This window comes from Thermobia domestica, chromosome 3 (genome assembly GCF_964235325.1).
Source record: "Thermobia domestica chromosome 3, izTheDome1.hap1.1, whole genome shotgun sequence".
In the NCBI taxonomy this organism is placed as follows: Eukaryota; Metazoa; Arthropoda; class Insecta; order Zygentoma; family Lepismatidae; genus Thermobia; species Thermobia domestica.
In genome coordinates this window covers 237234686-237256303 of record NC_137456.1, presented here as the reverse complement: position 1 = coordinate 237256303, position 21618 = coordinate 237234686, and the positions used below count along the sequence as shown (strand labels likewise).

Below are 21618 nucleotides of genomic sequence, written 5' to 3'. Positions count from 1 at the left end.
ATTTACACGAGGGTATTTCTAAAAGTTTCTGGTCTAAAACTGAAATATCGCGTTACTCATAATAAAATAATCATGGCATATAGTGTCATTTATGTAAGAAATGATGTATCTAATTCAACTGTATAGCTGCGCGTGAGTTCATTGGAGGCAGTTATTGGAATCAACCGGTGTGTGTCGTGTTCGAATACAGCATGTCCATTGCTCCAGTCTACAAAGCTGTTATCATATCTGTAGTGAAAGATTCAGCACAGATTCCAGCATATACAGCCCAGATTCAGCACTGCAGCCTTGACTAGAATGCTGTTATTCAGTATCCGAGCCCAACGCACGATGACTGATCCTAATAACTACATCCAACCAATTGACACAGCTGGGTCATTCCATGTCAAATCACCTAATTTTAAAACATGACCGTGCTTCAATGTCTCAGATTCTCTTCAAAAATTGTTCATACATAAATACCAATGAAATTATGCTAAATTAATTTTTTTCGATATTTTGGATGGGAAATTGACCGGGGAGAAATTTTTGAAAAATGGGAATTTTGATTCAATTTCACTTTCCGGCACTCAGCATCATGAAACTAAAATTACCATAACTTCCTTATTATTGAAGATATTGGGCTCATCCAGGTGTCAAATGAAAGCTTAATTTTTGCTCTTTCAGCAGATCCTAAGAAACCTTGCAAAAGGTTCAACTGTCAAACATTAATGGGCATACAAAGCAAATTTTAAGTTTTTTTTTTACAAATTGTGCCATTGCTCAAAAGTTACAAGTATGAAACTTTTGAAACTTTTCTTGTACATTCATCTTAACACGTACATGGTATGGTTAAAAAATAAAGAGGGTGTATTTTGTACTTTTGTAATTATATATATATATATATATATATTACATGTACGGAAATATACAGTTTTAAGTTTTGTTACAAATTATGTCATTGCTCGTAAGTTACAACTATGTAACTTTTGAATCTTTTTAAATAGAATCATCTTAGCACATACATGATACGGTTAAAAAGTAACAGGGGTGCTTTTGGTATTTTTGTAATTATTATTATTATTATTATTATTATTATTATTATTATTATTATTATTATTATTATTATTATTATTATTAGTTTGGTGTTTTATATGTACGGAAATATACAGTTTTAAGTTTTGTTACAAATGGTGTCACTGATCGTGAGTTACAACTATGAAACTTTTGAAACTTTTTGTATTACTCCGGTTTCACCTTGTGACAAAATAGCCCCGATGGCGACTCTGTTGGCATCACAGCTAATCAAAAAGCCTTTTGTAACATCAGGATACGCCGACACAGGTTTATCTTTGCTTTTAACGTTTTAAACAATGCTTCCTCTTTTTCGGTCCAATGAAACACTGCATGTTTTTAAGCGTTGTATTTAATGGATTAGCTATTTTACTAAAATCTTACAAATTCTCTGTAGTAGGAACAAAGAGAAAAAAGTATCTAATTTTTTTAGTTGTTTTCGGACGAGGGTAATTTACCACTTTTTTCGACTAATTTGAGATCGGGTTTCATTTCGTCTTCTGGAAGAATGTGTCCTGAATAAGTCACTTCATTTCACATAAATTCGCACTTGTTGGACTGCAGTAGTAAATTATATCCCCTAGGTCTTTGTAAAACTTCCCTTAAACGCTAGTTACGTGAGGGTAAATTGGTACTATATACAATCACATCATCGATATAGAAAAACATTTAATAGTATTGAGTTTGGCGAGGATGGTGTTCATTAACCTTTTTTAATCCAAAAACCATTCGATTATATTTCCAGTGGCCGTCAGCCGTTGTGAATGCTATCCCTGGGTACAGTCCAGGAAGGAATTTGCTTTGCCTATTTGCTCTAGTATGTCTGTAATATTAGGTAAAGGAAAGTATTCGCCAACTAAGATCGAATTCGGTTTTCTGAGATCCAAGACGAGACGCATACATGGTTTGCTGCTTGCATCGGATTTTTAGGTAGCACTAATAAAGTTCCAAGGACTATGGCCTGATCTAATTATCTTATCACCTAGCATTTGTTGCATTTGTGTCTGTTTTTTTAATTAATTTGTGAATTTCAGGCATTCGGTAATTTTTGTTATTATTATTGTTTTTGTGTTGTGGAAGTAGTTCTATCCTATGTTCTGTCGTATTAATGTGTTAATATATCCCCTGGGAGAAAACATCACTGTAATCATTACATATTTTAAAAACGCTCTTCAGAATTTAAATAATTCAAGTGTAACAATTCATGCAGCTTTTGCAGTCGTTCCCTCAGTTTTTGTCTTTTTTATTTTGGAATTCGTTTGAATTCCTAAAATTTGGTCAATATTACTAATTGGTTCTTCATTCGCGTTAAAAATGGAAGCTACAAATTCATTATTTTCAACTTCCGTGATAGCTTCTCCTAATATTCCATTAGGTGAAAGATTTTGTATAGATACTAAACATATTCCAGTACATGCTGTCGGCAATTTTACTAGATGTTCGCAACGTGCAGTGATGCAGGTAATCATATCTTGTTTATCTGCAACCTTGAGAAATGAAATGTTGCAGTTATTTTTTTGAGAAATCTAACCCTAATATATCTTGACAATCAAACGGTAGTGTAATATTTTCCCTTACTAAGTGAAAGTTGTGTTGTAAACTCATATTTGGAAGATCTAGTGTTAACACGAGTGTACCTTCTGTACCATGCAATATTTTCAATGCCTCTTATTTGTTTCTCATCTCCATTAATTTGTGCTTTTAGAGATGGGTTAAGGATCAGTATCAGAATAATGCTGATATGACCCTGTGTTTGTTTTTAAAAGACAAAATAAATAAGAAGTTCCTTTATGGGTACATTCACAAAATTATTGGTACATTCCCTAAATTATTTTTTTCAATAATTTCATTATTGCAACCCATTAGGATAAATGGGCTACTCACGCAATTCTCCTACTGGGAGTTTTCCCACACTTCTTACCGTGTCTAAACTTGTTTGAACAAGGTCCCCGTGGTACTGCGAGTATCCGCATGAGTTCGATGCCCGGTCATATTGACAGCCCTTGGATATTACTTCAGAACTACCATTACACTGTACATTCTCGAATTTATTTGCATTAGAGCGAGAATACTTATCCACGCGCACGCAATAAACGCATGTCATGCATCAACCCAATTTTAGTAGTCGAAAAAAATGAAATTTTTTAGTTTTACATCCCACGGTTATGCCGGTTAGGCTAAAGGAGACGATGATGATGAGAGATGAATGAAATGGTGGAATGAAGAAAGTGGGAGGAAACGGGAGAACCCTGAGAAAACCCACGCACAGGGTGTTTGTCCACCACAAGGTTTATTTGGCAGGACAGGGTTTGAACCCGAGACCCCAAGCACCAAAGGTGAACGCTCTACCACTGAGCCACCACGGCCCCTTTAGTAGTCGATTAAACACTGATCGTTAATTTATGTCTTATGTTTAGAATAGTTCACTTTGGTCTCACTTGTCAGAAAATTAATATAGATTTTCTCGAATTGCTTTTGGGTTTCGAGTTTAGCTTTTTGAGTTTGATAGTTGGTATGATGAGGGCTATTTAATGAAGTAATTGGTTCTTCAGTGCCTCGTTGGCATCCCGTTAAATCTTCGTGTTAGTGTAGAATTCGATATTTTATTTTAAGGCATCTATAACTATCATTTTAGGGTTTTGTTCTGATCACGTATAGATACTTGTTGGTTTATCTTATTCTTTTCTGAATACCTTATGAATTGATGTATATTCTTAAAATGTTCATCAACATTGACTAGTAAAACAAGGAAGATATAATTTATTTCTATAAAAAGCACATTGAGTTTCTTTGGTCAGATGGATCTTAACATTCCAAAAATTTTAACAAGCAGTAAAATCTACACCAATTGAAATAGAGCAAAAAAGATTTACATGTCTACTTAAATCCATAAAAGGAAGGAACTGCCACGCTTCATCAAACTTTGAGATCATGGGTGTCAACTACATCTTTTTCTCGTTGATTTGACGTTGAATGACTCAATAACTCACAAAGATTAATTGAATCAGTCACTGCGAAAAGGTCATATGTCCATCCCCACCACATTTTCATTTTAGTGCAAAGTCGAAACGTACGCGAAGAAACGCACATCCCCTGTGAAAAGACCAATTATCTGGTCACATTATGTTTCATATCCTACTATTGCCTCAATATCATCGATGCTATTGTACACGTTGAGTTTGAAATCCAAAGTTTTTTCTTTCTCCTCAACAATTTACTTTGGTGGATATACTTTGGTGGATATATGGCTTTTTCGAAATGACTAATTCAATTTTAGAAAATAATAAATAAAGAGTTGATCCATTAATAAAATAGTACAAAGAGGGAAAAATAGAAATACCTTACCGAATATAAAAGTTACTCCATGAACAATTTACAAAATAAAAGTTACAATGAAGTCACTTATTTCTCTGAGGAACAAGAATTTTAGGAAAACCAAAAATGGATGAAAAAACTGCGATTTTGACCAATAATTAGCTTTTGGATCAGAGGCCACAAAATTTTTGAACGGCTCCTAAATCGAGTTTTCGTATTTTCTACGGAATAAGCACATCATATTGAGTTAGCTGATAGCTTGGGTTTGGCTACACTATATGTAGTTCTCGAGATATAAAGACTACAAGAAAAATTTTGATTAAAATATATTTGATCTTTTGCACCAAAAATACATAAGGAAAATAAAAAGTAGTTAACGTCGATGCAAAAATAACAATACAGTATAACAATTTACAATTCACCTAATATTAACTATTGGAAAAATGAAAACGGGATTAAATTTCGATGAGGGACAACTGGACAAAAGCTGAACTGCAATTCTGGACTTCTTTTTCTTTCTTTTGTTCGAATGTGGGAGTGCTACCAGTTTGTAACTTTGCAACAATGGGACTACGTAACATGGCGTATCGGAATCATAAAAGAACGTCGAGAATAAAGTCTTTGCACGAATACTGAAAATTACCTACACCTGGAATGAACCAACTAAGGTTTTTCTTCTCTTTTCTTTTTGTCTTTTACTCATTCAAAATCTGAAGATTTTTCACGAGTTATCAGGAGTAATCAATCAGAGGGCATTTACTTACACATGTCTATTAATGTTACTCTAGCATAAACACATCAACATCACTAAAATGTTTTCGAATTATTTCTATTAGGAAAAAAATTAAAGTTAACAAAGGAAAACTTGATCATAGGTGAAACTGACTTAATATAAAAACAAAACAAAATTATAAATAAAATTTCAGTACAGAATTTCAAAGGTTCATCTCAAGATTTTTTAAAAATTACCGAATAAAGGTTTATCACAGTTTGACAAATCTTGATCTGACCACAGTGATACATACAATACCGAATGTCGTCTGTGAATTTTCTGAAAATGTCTTAATGGAGAAGAATATTTAAACATAAAATGAGGAATTTGTACATAGTTTTAAATGAACTAAACTTCATTTATTAATAGTGTGTATAGTATACATGAAAACTATTGTGCAAAGTGATGGTGCAAAAACCGTTACAAGAAATGACGTTCTTATTCGTATGTCAGTGGACAGAATAATAACGGCAAACGAAGTAAGGAATCTAGTGTAATCCGGGAGTTCGAGGTTCATTTTCTTTACACAGACAATGACTGTATTATAGGAAGTGAAATGAAATTATTAAGTTTTACGTCCCATGGTTATGCCAGCTAGGCTAAAGCAGACGATGATGATGAGAAATGAATGAAAGGGTGGAATGAAGAAAGTGGGAGGAAACGGAAGAACCCCGTGAAAACCCACGAACACGGTGCTTACCCTTCACAAAGCTTCCTTGGCGCGAGCTGGTCTCGAACCAAAGACCTCATACACCAGAGATGAACGCTCTACCATAGAGCCACCGTAGCCCCACGATATTTTTGGAGTTCCAACATGTAAAAAGAAACAAATGGTTGCGGACATGATTCCCGAGCGAGTCAAAATATTAACATAAACTAAAATGCACAGGACCAGAATACAAAGGTAAGCTTTATTATTTTATACTCTTATCTTCTTATACTACTAACAGAAAGTCAAATTCCTGACAAAGGTTACTGTGTGTAAACAGTTGTTAAATAACATAGGCACTATGCAAAATAATAATAATTCGAAACTTACCGTGTGGACACTTTGGATTGTTCTTCAATCCTGCCAATATGATACGCACACCTTGTTTATCCATTCAGCGCTGAAATAAAGTAACGTAAACAAATCACAAATGAATAGTAGGAAAGGTGAAAATGCAATTTCTATCGATCTAATACGAAACCTCGCGTTGGCTTACATTAAAATGAAAAAAATGAAATGAAATCTTCGACTTTTACGTCCAGTAGAGATTGAACGCTCTATCACTGAACGACCGCAGCTCCTTAAATATAGAATAAAACACGTGAGTTTCATTTCACAGTTTGAAACTACGTAGACTTCGAAGCTATGCAAATTTAATACTCAAACTTAAAGCAGTACATCTGCAACTACAGGCTGCAATAAAGGAATAAGATAAAAGATAGAATCTTTTTCTCAGACGCAATCTATATCCAAAAGCCATTACTCACTATATCTTTTTTTTTCTTTCTTTCTTGTTCTACGCAGATTAACACTAAAACTATATGTGTAATTGATATTTGTCACTTCTGGTTGAAATATAAAGAATAAAATCAGAGGTGAAACATATTATTGGTACTGAATGCATATCATAGAACTGCTTGTCGCTTACAATTTTCCGTTCTATCCATTATGTGATCAGTATTGTAACCGAAAAATTGTAGGTTTTTCACCACTTTTGATTTAGACAGTTAGACAAAAGTCGAGACATAACTCAATCTTGGAAATCATTTTTTGATGTTCTTTATCGTTTTGTTCTTTCAAAATATTGAAACCGAAAATATTAGTGAATTCCAACCACTTCTGGTTTTGTAGAATGTTGTGGATAGTGGTGGTATGTTTATCTTTTTTTTAATGTCTAAAAGCCGCTACTCCCCATCTATTAATGTTTTTGTTTTTGGCACTCAAACTTGAAACCGGAAGCGGCTGATTTCTACCACTTCCAGTTTGAGCAGAGGGTTACTGGAGAAGACGGGGCTTACTCTTGAGACGGTGAATCGATTGAAAAAGAAGTGCTTCTCTTTAACGTTCTTGCACTACGAAAAACAGTATTGAAAGGGAAGTATTAGTAAATTTCAACCACTTTCGGTTTCAATAGTGTGTCGCAGGTGGTGCTGATCTGTTCTTTTAAGACGTTGAACTGATTGCAAGAAACCGCTTGTCGCTATCTGTTACTATGTTTGTTCTATTTGAAAAACGTTGAAATCAGATATAGCTTATCCACCAATTTCGGTCTGAATAAAAGGTTATCGGAGGAGAGGGAAGCTATTCTTGGAACGAACAATCGATTAAAAAAAAAAAAAAAAAAAAAAAAAAACACTTCCCGTTATCTATTACCGCTTTTGCCCTTATACCTGTCGACACAGATAGATAGACGGACAAAGCCATTCTATAAGACTTCCGACACTTACGCACAGAACAGTTTGGAAATCTAAAAATCTTGACCAAAAAACCTTCCGATTAATTATGCAATGAACCGTAAACATTTTAACTAACAAGCTACCGGTAGTCGTCTTTTCTTCATTGACGTTGAAACTTGTCAAAAACAAAACTATTCCAAAGTATATTATGTTGTTAAACTGTATGTGCTGTGTAATAACTTCATGAGCCGTACAAAAAATCACAAATATATGCAGGAATTATGTATCAATGCATCTAGTCATATTTTAAATGTTTGCCTGCAGAGTAACTGTTACCAATTCCTAACTACAATTTATTTTATTCTTCTACGCAAGTTTACAATTGACTAACCAAAATAAGACCACACTGGAAAGAAAAATTGTAGAGCTGTATTCGTTTATCAACATTGAATTTTGATTAAAATGAAACAAAAATACTACTCATTGTCTAAATGTTCTTTAGTCACCATCCTTGCAGAACTACTTCAAGTCATTCAAAAAAATTCTTGCATAAAAATACAACAAATACAAACCACATACATACAATTTTTAGAAATATATCATATTAATCGTTGCCAGATCATCAATAGAGAGAATTGTTGTCCTAATGTGAAACGAGTCATACACATATCTTTCAACTGAGGTAGTTGATTCGTATATAATTTTAACTTCTTTGATTTTATGTCTTTTGAAATACTAATGTTTAGACAAGCCAGACACTACCATTGGTATTTTAAGTATGATCCAGAATTCTGGTTACGATGTTTTCCATAACGCATTCTCATATCGCATCAAGTACGGAATTTATTTAATTATTGACAAAATAACTTTTGAAGATTGAACTGATTCTTAACACTTACGAAGGATGTATAATAAACACTCAATTCGTACTTCTTATCTATTTTATTTAATCTGAATAATAACTACCTTGCTTATAAGAGAAACAAAATATACGGGATGCACACCAAAAGTACGTGCCGTTTCGTTCTGATTTCCCAGCAGATGTTCAGAAAAATCCTCAGGGAAGACGTGTAAGTTTTAGTAAAAAATTTATTAACGAAATTCGGAATAGACTTCCTGATAATATACACATTTTTCAGCAAATATCGCTTTTCAGTGTCAACGAAAATTTGAAACCAATGAAGGAGTCTTTTACTGACTTAACTTTAGCTTTCACTTTGGGATTTGAAGGTAATATCGATAAAACTGAAAGTCAGTGGCAAACATAAATTTCATGAAATGGATAAATAAATCTTCAACTGAAGAATTTTTCCAAGTAGCTAAATCAGTACACAGATATTGGATGATTCCATTCTCAATATTAGTTTAGCGGATTTTTTTTTTTATTTATATTTTTTTTTTCAAAGTAATGCTTCCACATTCCAACGTGAAAGTGAAGCCTATAGTCAACAAGGTGAATATAACAAAAACAGACTCAAAGAAAAAATTTTGAACAAAATGCTCCTCTGATTTTAAGAGTGAGATTTAAAAAAACGATGTGAAATTTTTGAGTTTTGCTTCCCACGTTTATGTCGGCTAGGCTAAAGGAGACGGTGATGATGAGAAATGAATGAAATGGTGAAATGAAGAAAGTGGGAAGAAAGGGAAGAACCCCGAGGAAACCCACGCACACGGTGTTTATCCATCACTTTGTTGTGCCAGACCTATTAAAGTTTGTAAAGGTTGAGGTTTAGGAGAGTTAACACAGGGGCGGCTTGTAGTAGAAAAGAGAGCGGAGCAAGTTTGTTGGCTTTGTTAAACTTACGTAAAGCACCTAGAGTTTACCAGAGATTGAACAGAAACTTTTGAATTCCTTTTTGGATATTTACTTTCCACTAGTAGCTTGGTTAAATATAAGTTTATATACGAGTTGAAGAAATTTACAGTATATTTATAGAAAGTTTATAATGCCACGCAAAGGTCCGTAAGACTGGTGATGAACAGGTATTTTTTTTTTTTTTAACAATTCGTTAAGGAAAGGATCGAATTCGTATAGGTTTAGAAGGTGAAGTATGGACTACAACAGAGGAAAGACTTAGTGTCCCTCAACAAACGAGATTTAGCTCTTGATTAACTAGTATTGCAACTGAATGGTGACTTACGCACTTTAATTGGTTTTGTTTAAGTTTTATTTTATTTCATGTGTGACCATCACCAGCTTTGCGGATATATATTGAGATTTTAGGACGCGTGTGCCCAACGGTCAGTTGGCACAAGCGCCCTGGACACATGATCATTTAACGTGAACAACGTGATTAACTTCGTAATTTTATGAACCCGGGGTGACTAAGACGCCCCGAGGTCCTTTGGTTGACGCCGGAGTATCGCTTCTAGTGACTAAAATACATTTATCTTGTTAACAATAATAGGAACTATTATTATTTATTACTCTGTTTGCTTTGTTTATTAAAGCATTAAGCCGATAATGTTATGTTTTTAGGCTACAAGAATAAGTGAATGCCTCATATATGGTTTTAGTATCAGAATTCTGGTACATGTGTACTGAACTTTGTATTGATTTCACGACATGGTACGTGCTAGGAAGAAATGGCATTATAGACCAATAATGCCGCTATAAAGTGAAGGAATTGTAACCTCATTTGATATAATATGAAAGTCGTGTTGAAATCTATTTCCATCTAATTCTAAGGTTAGTGGAATGCCTTCCGAAGGTGTAGAAGGTTGTCTTAATACCTTGTATTCGGGTATTAGTATTGGAATTTACAGCCTGGAGTAACTGAGGGTTTAATTCACTTTCCTTTATTACACTGAGTTGTGATCCAGAATTAGGAAGAAAATTTAATGTACGGTCAAGTTTAAGAATTTTTATTTTCAGACAACTAAGGTGGCCCATTTTATTACCATTGCAACCGAGAAGGTCAATGGGTTGCCGCACTGCCTCCTCTACTGGGAGTTTTCCTGCCTGACAACATTCCTGCTCGCTTGGCCTTGGCCTGTATTCTCCTTGGAGCAATTACGCGACGGACATGTTCCACAGTTTGGATAACCTTGCGCGCCACCTGAATGTCTGGATGCGCTTACACTCGAGATACCAGAACAGTGGCCGCTATTACTTTTACAATGTGCACATTTAACTTCAACTAAATGGTTGCACTCCTGGGTCCCTTGCTTCTGAAATTTGCGCTTAAATCTATTTTTACTGCCGACTTTAGTGGTGGCTTGTACTACCTTTACCTGAGCCGTTCTTGGCTCGCGCCCCTTACGCAGGTAACAATTTGTGGTCCTATGGCCCTGTTTCCCGCAATTGAAACAAACAACTTTTGATTTGTCCAATTTCATCGATTTGCTGGAGGAGGTGGATTTCTCAGGTTTACTCAATTTTTCCTTTTGCGAGAGTATATGACTCTTCCTACAATGCAATTTCTACGCCTTTGCTCGAGGTTGTCTGATCGGACAATAGTTTGAATTCTGTCATTAGCTAACCCTTGTATAAAACTGGCTTTCGATAAGTGTTCGATCAATGAGATTGCTCCAGCAATTTCCTCTTCATCTAGAACTCTGTTTGCAGCTTCTTTCAAGTCTGATTGGAGGAAGTCGATCCGCGAACCCCAGGATGCGGTTATTTCTGTCTTACCTTGCCGGGCATTAAACAAAGCGCATGCATAGAAATCTAACGTTCGACGGACAGCATAATTTTCCTCTAAAATAGCTTTAACTTGGTCCCAGCTTTCAGCTGTATTACGGACCAGTAACTTGACTTTGCCTCACCCGTAATTTTTGCTCTTACAAACTTAAGCAACTTATCGTGTTGTGCTGGGTCTACCAACTCAAATGCTATGTCTACATTATCAAGAAATTCTTTTAGTTTCTTCTTATCGCCACTAAAGGGTTCAGTAATAAACTTTATAGCTTCATTGACTGTACAATAATTATTAAGTTCCCCATCATCTGCCATGGTTTACAAGATATTTACAAATTTAGTTTAGGTGTGTCGCACCTGTTTTATTAAATTTAGTTAAATTTTGCAAAATGAACACACATTAAATTCTCAGAAGATTGTTTACAAAACCAACGTATGGAAATACTAAAATCTCACGCAAAAATTTGAATAAGAAAACTTGACACTTACAGTGTTGTTGAACTGGAATGTTGAAACCAATAAATCTCGGGACTGATGATCTTTACTAGAACGTTCACACAGGCGTAAAACTCACTTCCACTAGTTACAGCAGAAAATAGATGTTTTCATCGAAATGATGACCTCGAAGACGTGGTGCGATATCCAGAACCTCCTGCGACCAATTTGGAACCCGGTGATAGAGAGCCTTAGTTGTTGGGGCGTGGTGACCAAACTCAGTTTCTGTACGTGAAATCAGCGATGTTTCGGTCAGATGCTGTGGGACGATGGAATACTCAAGGGACCAAGCAACTAAACTTCTGGCTCGGCGTCTACCACCAGTGGCGTACTCAGCTAGGTTACAGTAAACTATCTACTCGTCCTCGTACCAGGTGTCAATTCCAAACCCTGCGTCTGGATCGTCAAGGCTGAGATTGTCTGGATGGAAGTCTACGATGTTTTCGTCGTCTATGTGAATCGTTTTTTCCTCTTCACAAAGTGGTTCCAGTAGGGATCTCATCTGAATGCTAAGGTGCATATGATCCTAAATGGGTAGCCGTCAGTATCCTGGTATAGACTACAGCTTCTCTTGTAGTCGAACACTTGGCGTTTGTTGGGAACACTGTACACAGTTATGCACTTCACTGCAAGTCACTGCACTTCACATTAAGACACTAGGAAGCAAAGATTCGTGAGAACGAGTAGTCGATACTCTATTGGTGATCACTAAGCAGTTCGAAACCACCCCCACACCTGATACCAAAATTTTTGTCGTGCCGGACCTGTGAAAGTTTGTAAAGGTTGAAGTTTAGGAGAGTTAACACAGGGGCGGCTTGTAGTAGAAAAGAGAGTGGAGCAAATTTGTTGGCTTTGTTAAACTTCGTAAAGCACCTAGAGTCTGCCAGGGATTGAACAAAAACTGAATTCCTTTTTGGATGTTTATTTTCCACTAGTAGCTTGGTTAAATATAAGTTTATATACGAGTTGAAGAAATTTACAGTCTATTTATAGAAAGTTTACAAAGCTACGTAAAGGTCTGTAAGACTGTTGATGAACACGTATTTTTGAACAATTCGTTAAGGAAAGAATCAAATTCGCAGAGGTTTAGAAGGTGAAATACGGACTACAACAGAGGAAAGACTTAGTATCCCTCAACAAACGCGATTTTGCTCTTGATTAACTAGTATTGCAACTGAATGGTGACTTACACACTTCACGGGTGACCATCACCAGCTTTGCGGATGTACATTGAGATTTTTAGGGCGCGTGTGGCCAACAGTCAGTTGGCCCAAGCGCCCTGGACACATGATCATTTACGTGAGCAACGTGATTAACTTCGTAATTTTATGAACCCGGGGTGACTAAGAAGCCCCGAGGTCCTTTGGTTGACGCCGGAGTATCGCTTCTAGTGACTAAAATACATTTTATCTTGTTAACAATAATAGGAACTAATATTATTTATTACTCTGTTTGTTTTGTTTATTCAAGCATTAAGCCGATAATGTTAGGTCTTTAGGCTACAAGAATAAGTGAATGCCTCATATGTGGTTTTAGTATCAGAATTCTGGTACATGTGTATTGAACTTTGCATTGATTTCACGACATGGTACGTGCTAGGAAGAAAGGAACAGAAAGAAAAGACAAAATGAAATAATTTGATTAAAAAAGTCAATATCATTTGGCCTATGACCTGTCCTCCATTAATGCTGATATGTTGTTGCTCACGTTGAATAACACAACTAACTCTTGTTGAGAAAAGAATCTTGCTTTATTAAATTATTAAAATACCATATGAAACAATAATAGAAAGAAAAAAATAATGCTACCTGCTCATCACCTAGTTGTACCACATAGGTAAGAAGCTGTGGTGCGACAACTTGGTGCAAGGTGGCATCGAACCAGGGACCCCATGCATCAGAGGTGAACGCTCATCTACTGAGCCACCACAACCCAAGAGTAAGATTTAGGTTGAACCGTGCGCAAAAGTGTTATTTCAAACACGAAATTTCAGCCACAATTTTGCAACTAGTGAAACAAAAGCAGTTCGGTACAAACAACCGAGACAAGAGAAGCTTAGATTAAACCTGAAAAAGATGCTAATGATGACATTTATTTCTGTTAGGAGAGTTTTGCTTTAATTTTATGTTATTACAGGAATGGAATTTATTTGGCTTTGTTTCAGCGCGGAAGTCTGCTTTCCTTCTAACCACTTTTAGCTATTGATTTTAGCCACTTTTTCTCGTTGAGTGTTGGCAACACTATTATTATAACTCTTAATATCTTTCGTAATTATGCAAAGTATACAATTATTGAAATTTTAAGATTTATGTAAATCACATTTTTTAAACAATTAATGTAACTGTTAAATAGTTAGTTAATTATTCATTAATTAATGATTACTTCATTAATTAATTCGGCTAATTTCCTTACATTAATTAAATAACTACAGTTTGTGCTAACGTCTGTGTATTCTACCATAGATCATGGTTCTATTAACAACGCTAATAAAATCAACCTTTCATATTTAAGATAGTATTTGAAGTACTTCTGCAAAATTTGTATTTACTGGTCTGGGTATTTTCAGACTGCACACTGTATTTGTATTTATAACACTGTATAAATGTTATATCGATTTCATTTCTACAAATGCCCAAATAGTAATGTATCTTGCACTACGAAAAAGGTGTTGGTCAAGTTTGGATACACCATATTTTGCACAATTTACTGGTAAAATTGTCTATAGAAAGATATGTTTACAAAAACAAATTAAATGATAAGTAATACATGTGCATTTTATGTTTACCAGTGTAGCGTTATTAGTGCCAACCATTACAAGTGTTATAGGAACTCTTATCACTGAGTAAAACCACGTGTTGTTACAAGTTGGGTTAACTGTCGCAGATGGCGGCCCCGTAATATAAAATTTACAGAGAAATGAACAACAAAATGTTACTATGAGTGTAACAAGAAAGGTAATAAACGTAATCGGTGTAGAGTGATTAATTAGGGAGTAAAACGAAGTCAAATTCTGGACTTTACGTTAGATGTGATATCAGGTAAAGAGACAATAGAGCATACTATGGCAATGTTTCACCACTGTTTTCTTAACTAACTTTGGACGTGATTGCTGCAGAAATGAAGGGAAAATAGGAATGCAGAGCGGAAGCTAATGAAAGTGGAATTGTATCTGAACCAAAATGTGCTGAAATGGGAAAAAATTTGGATGTCATCCCATTTTATGCGGGTATAAATTTGTAAAATTTACCGAAGACTATATTACATGACTTCACAATAGGATTGTACAAGTACTGAAAATATACCTGGATCCTACCTTCTGCATGTAGAATAAGCTAGAAACTCGAAATGGAAAGTGTCTTCTTTACCGTAATACTCCATAAAGAAGACATGAAGTAAAGTGCTATTTGAAGGCAGTACGCTAAGTGATCATAGAAGTGTCGCTAAGCTGAACCACACGCAGTGTTTTTATACCATGCAAAGTGTTTTTCCACTACCTCCTTCATGCGTAATACCCACCGTCGCTGACGCGCTCCTCGCTATCGCTAGTCTCCCTCACGCGCTCCTGCTCCGATTCGTTTAGATAGTATTTGTGCTTTTTGTGACAATCTCGCACAAACTGATACATGTCATTAAGTTAATTCCAATTTTTACGATACATATGCACACACTGTAGTTACACCCAGCCCTTCTGAAGTCAATCTGCACCTATTAACGTAACTCTTCTCTTAAGGAACATTGTTTGTCATTAAAGAGTGCATTTCCTACAAAAAGAAATCCATATATCATGAATACGAATATCTTCTTGAATACAGGAAACAAGTGCTTTCGAACATGTTTTGGAATTTGTTTATGCCTCAGGGACACGTATATGGTAGGGAGCTTTATTTCTAATCCACGATCTGAAAGTTTATTTACATAACACTGCAGTAGGGTGTTATTATGATATTGGTTGGAAATGTGAGAAGTTAAGGATTCATAGTTTTCGTTATTTCTGAAATGTACGTAGTTTCCAACAATTAACCGTTTGGAGGTACTAATTTTACGCATTAATATAATACATATGAAATGAAATTATATAATTCAGTTTGAAGTCCCACAATGCTGCCTGTTAGACTATGGGAACTGATGATTGAAGAAAGTAAAGGATGACGAAAAAAATTGCTTGAATGAAAATGTAGGAGGAAACGGTAACACCCCAAGAAAACCCACGGTCATGATATTTTGCACCACAAACTTACTTGCCTTGGGGTCGAACGAGGAACCCCATGCATCAGAGGTGGATACATATTCACTGGGCCACCGTCCCCCTTATAATACAGATACAGGCATATTTTTGGAATTGGGGGGGCCAGAACTTTTTGCTTAAAGTTCGTACTTATTTCCTATATTTTCTGTAGTTTTTGATGATTTAGGTTAGGTTAGATTAGGATCATTGGATTTGGGGGCCAGAATTCTTTGCTTAAAATTTGTACGTTCATTGTATATTTTCTGTTTACGATGGTTTAGGCTAGATTAGGTTAGTCAGGTTTGGTTAGGTCAGATTATGTTCGCACTTACGTTAATGTTATGTTAGTACTAAGTAATTACCCTTACGTAACATCAACTCATTTCTCTTATAAACATAGTGTTTTTTTTTACCTGATTGTGGCCCCAGTTCCAAAATTATCCCACAGGTAAACATGTATTTAGTGAAGAGCAAAGAAAGCATAAAAGTAAGAAATATTTGTGATTAAGAATCAAGAGTGAATACCGGAAAGGCATTTATTCCGAAGTTGGGCGTCCGATACTTTTCCACCAATATCTTCATAAAAGCTATTAATATTCATAATTTTCCAATTCCTACGTTCTTAACTGACTTTAGGGTTCCTTTCGTTACATCGTGAGGTAGGGGAGAGGTTAGGTTTGGTTTGCATATATAACAGAGGTGCCCTTGGACGTCCGAACAAAGTTTATTATTTAATTCACACAGCATTGCTGAGCGAGTGTTAGCGAGTGAAGGCGGGTTATAGCACTGCAGGGCACGTTTTTAGTCTTCATTAAACTCTTAATAGTTTTTTCTTTTTTCTTTTTAACATTTACCTTAGTACTTCGGTTCGTACTGAAAGCAATAACTTTCTCCTCGTTTCTTCGCTGTCACCTCCTGTTTACACTTCCCAAAATTTGTTCTTAGGTTCATTAATTCATGCTCTTCACATAGTTTTAGAAGATTTTGCTCGTTATGAACGTATTGCTTCTAGAAATTTAACACAGTCAGTTTATATCCTGTGCATCGTTTCCGTATATTTGCCGCCACGTTTGCTCGTTAGTTTCCAACAATGCAACTATTCTGTTACCTTGCGCCAAGTAGTTCCCTCCGTTCGCCCAATAGTCCCATGTTTGTAACCGTTTATATATAACAAATAAAGATATTTTTCGAGATCCTTATAAATTATCAAGCACACAAACGATCAAATTATCCGTATCTTCTCTGTAAATTTATAAAAGGCACTTATTCCGAAGTTGGGCGTACGCTTTCGCCACGTTTTATCGCTGTTATCTCCTTTGCACACTTTCTGCAATTTGTTCCTAGGTTTATTAATCCGTGCTCTTCGCAAACTTTTAAAAGATTTTGTTCGTTATCAACGTATTGCTTCACAAATGTTAAAACTATTACTTCATTGCCCTTGTACGTTCGCCATGTTGATAACATAAATGCTCATTTCTTTCCCACAATGCAACTGTTTTGTTACCCTGCGCCAAGTAGTTCCCTCCGCTCGCCGTATAGTCCCATGTTTACAACCGCTTTATATAACAAATAAACAGATTTTTCGAGACTCTCATATATTATCAAGCACACAAACGATCAAATTATCCATATCTTTCCTGTAAATTTCGAAAATTTTGCTGGAAACGGACGCCCAACTTTCGAACTTAACCGAATGGAAATGAAGGAATATTTCTAATTGACAGTGAAATAACAACAAATGAATAGTAATACAACGTTAAAAACAGGTTCATGTGTGTCAAATCCGAGAAGCTTACAGCTTTTGCTTATGGAATACTCACTATCGCTGAAGCGCCTGTACCGTTCCGACGCACGGGCCCACCAGCTTTGCCCTGTACTGACTCAATTTGATAGTATTCATGCTTCTTAGTGACCACTTAGCACAGCTTGGCTTAAATTTCATATATGCTAAGTAGAGTATTGTAATGTCACGCAGTGTAAAGTTTTGGATGAGAATTACAAGGATATTAGTAAAAGAATTATAAATTTTCTACATTATTATTTCGAATGGTGTATGTAAACTTGATGTGCACGCAGAAAAATTGGTTCTGAGTATCCTTTACAGTTGTAATAAAAGAAAATTACCTTTATAATATATTTGAGCTTCTGTAACTGTAATATTTTTTAAATGATATTATTGCTTTTATTTGGAATAAACTACACTACAGCAAACACGTGAAACGTCGGAAAGAACACTTCATTTGTCCGCCTATCCAATGATGCCAGACAAAGTTAATTTCTTTGTGACACTATTCCGGAAGCGAAATTTGCAGTTTCAAGTGAAATTGCGGTGAGTTTCATGACCCATCGTAGAATAACTATTGAGGTGTTCATAACGAAAGATGTCTGCGCTAGTAATATTTGAGAATATTTTTCCGCTGTATGTAGATTGGTTGGAATAGTCATTATGCTTATAATAGTAACAAACCTATAATGTGCAGGGTAAGCTTATATACATCGTTCGAAAGAACATGAAATGAAATGAAATCTTTTAGTTTTACGCCCTACGGTAATGTCGTGTAGCCTCAAGGAGACGATGATGATGATGAGAAATGAATGAAATGCTGGAATGAATAAAGTGGGAGGAAACGGGAGAACACTGAGAAACCCTACGCACACGGTGTTTGCCGACCACAAAGTTCAATTGGCGTGAGCAAGGATCGAACCAAGGACCCCAGGCGCAGGGATGAATTCAGGGGGTAGCCCGGGGGGGAATCTCCCCTCCGAAGAAAATTCATTCCCCCCCCGGAGAAACTCCCAAAATTTCAGTCACAAAATGTAGAAATTACTTCACGCAATTATTTGCTTTTCTTTTCGTGGACGTGCAGACGAAATCCGATCTCTCAATATACATATAAATGACGCAGACCCATTCTACATAAATATTAAACATGTAACATCTAAGATAGGATACCAAATAGTGAATAAAACCGAGTTTGGCTGAACATGAAATTGTTAACTGTTGTAAGAAAGTTTTGTATTTTAGTAGGTACTATGCTCTTGCCCTATATTATATATTAGTAGGTAGCACTAACACAGATTGAGATAGGAAAGGAAAGATAGAGAAGATCTTTCGATCATTCTATATGATCTCTGATGTCAGCAGACTTCAGTTCTTGAAAATGTGCAATTCTTGCATTATCTGAAATAGAGCGCCTAAATCCCATTTCTCGCATCAGAAGTAACAGACGTAATGTGTTTTACGATTGTTAAAGTAAACACACTTTTCTTTAATTAAAAATAAGTCAGTTAAAGGGTAAGATTCAGAGGGCGTCATTTAGAGGGATCAGGGAGGAACAGTTATCCTTCCTGGGTTAGAGATTTATATAGAATTTATCAATATAATAGCAGTATATAAGTGAAAGATTGCTATTAAAGGTGATGAAAATCCTGCTCAAGCCGTGCCATGTGGGAGAGGCAAGCGGGGCAACGGCCCCGGTCGCCGAAGTAAGTGCGATGTGGGCATGTGCACATATATAAAATGAAAGGAAAAAAGTAATGAAAAGTGCTCAAAATCAAGAAAAAGCAGGGTTTACTTTTTAAAATTTTTTTACCTTTCGCGGCTGGTCCGTCGACCTCACTCATATATACGGGGTCGCTGATTTTACACTCGCGCCAAGCGCTGATTTTCCACGACACGGCGCTAATCCTACTGAAGGTTTCGTAAACTAAACTAGTGATGTGTATGCAGTGAAGAAACCAAGGATAATATGCTTGGTTTAGAATCAGAAGTGTGAGAAAGAATGATAACTTTTTGTTAAGATATTCGTATGTATGTTTGTTTTAGGACAAAAAATATTTGAGTTAATTTAAATCTTTATAAAAACTTCTACACTAGTAACAAACAGTAACTACTAAATATAGGAAATAGTAACAAAAATAGCTACTGTAAATAGCAATTAAAGTTTAGTCTAAAATATTTTTGCCAGTCTTTATTTAATGTTTTAGATAAAATTAAAGGATTGTTTTTTTCAATTGTAATCTCACATAGAATATTTATCAGCGATTAGTCTCACAAGGTACATTCGCGAAGTGTCCCCTCGGGATTCATGTAAAACTGATTTAAATGCAAAGTTCTCCATGGCCTAATGTGTATTGTACTAATTTTAGCAGCCCATATGGGTAATTTTCATATTTATGAGCCTTCATATACCCGGAATTCAATCACACACTACTATAACGCTCGGTCACTAAATTGCTTTTAGTTTCTTTAGATGTAACTGAACATGAATGTGGGCATATGGAAAACAAATAGGATCAAGTACTGCTTCTCTGGCATGTGTTGTCCACACCGGCCGCCATCTTGAATCCGCAATATTGAGTTCAACTTTCAGTTTTTCAAATGGGAATAGGTGCATGTGATACATCAAATTCATATAAAATTTTCTCGGAAATTCATTGGTGTAGTGAGTTTTACGGTAGCTTGTACCATTTGCGAGATATTACATGTTAAATCCCTCTAAGCACTTCGCGAATAGACATTACAGAGTAATGTGAGTTACGCTTACGTTTTTGATGTTGACAAATCAAAACAATTTCTAACTGGAAAATGCTGTAGGTATAAACAAACTCTCTACAACATTGGTGTCATAATCTTACAGCATTTCTGTGAGTGATTGTTATTACTTCCATGTTATTCTACGAACAAGGAAGTATTGTATTACGAACATAATGCCTAATGTAAATCTAGATACGACCAGATTTTGGTGAAGATCTACCATATCCTATTTACGCCTGTGTGTATGTATGTATGTACGTTCAGAAGACATTTCGTCAACAATGAATCACGTAAAAGACCACATATTCATACGAGGCCCTGCACAACTTTTTAATGGTTGAATTTGTGAAGTGCCTCACATTTAACATGCAATATCTTGCAAATGGTACAAGCTACCGTAAATCTCACTACACCAATGAATTTCCGAGAAAATTTTGTATGAATTTGATGTATCACATGCACCTATTTCCATTTGAAAAACCGAAAGTTGAATCCAATATGGCGGATTCAAGATGGCGGCCGGTGTAGATTAAACCTGTCAGAGAAGCAGTACTTGATCTAATTTGTTTTTCATATGCCCACATTCATATTCAGTTACATCTAAAGAAACTAAAAGCAATTTTGTGACCAAGCGTTATAGTAGTGTGTGATTGAATTCCGGGTATATGAAGGCTCATAAATATGCAAATTACCCATATGGGCTGCTAAAATTAGTACAATACACATTAGGCCATGGAGAACTTTGCATTTAAATCAGTTTTACATGAATCACGAGGGGACACTTCGCGAATGTACCTTGTGAGACTAATCGCTGATAAATATTCTATGTGAGATTACAATTGAAAAAAACAATCCTTTAATTTTATCTAAAACATTAAATAAAGACTGGCAAAAATATTTTAGACTAAACTTTAATTGCTATTTACAGTAGCTATTTTTGTTACTATTTCCTATATTTAGTAGTTACTGTTTGTTACTAGTGTAGAAGTTTTTATAAAGATTTAAATTCCGGATATATGAAGGCCCATAAATATGCAAATTACCCGTAGTAGTAGGCCCCCCGTTATGCCCGAATGACTCATCCTCACTCTCTTTTATGACCGGGGTCAAAGGTCAATGACCTTGGTCCGGGGTCAATGACCTAGGGGTACATAGGACCACCCCCTCTAAATTTTGGCAGGGGTACCTTGGCCCAC

General features: G+C 35.7%; 1 protein-coding gene across 4 annotated transcripts in view; it reads right to left on the bottom strand.

Annotated features, from left to right (window-relative positions):
* The window catches only part of LOC145680985 (rRNA N(6)-adenosine-methyltransferase ZCCHC4), a 98008-nt gene extending 79849 nt beyond the window's left edge, over nucleotides 1–18159 (bottom strand). For 2 of the 4 annotated variants that reach the window (XM_081752236.1, XM_081752237.1), the window contains exons 1-2: nucleotides 18010–18159; nucleotides 6180–6249 (exon numbers count right to left, since the gene is read on the bottom strand). In XM_081752236.1, coding sequence (XP_081608362.1) covers nucleotides 6180–6243 — 64 coding nt within the window. In that variant the 5' untranslated portion in view covers nucleotides 6244–6249; nucleotides 18010–18159. Of the gene's footprint in view, nucleotides 1–6179; nucleotides 6250–11654; nucleotides 11884–16739; nucleotides 16816–18009 lie in introns of those variants that run through there. The other 2 variants (XM_081752239.1, XM_081752238.1) reach the window with 2 other exon arrangements.
* Nucleotides 18160–21618: the final 3459 nt, after the last annotated feature.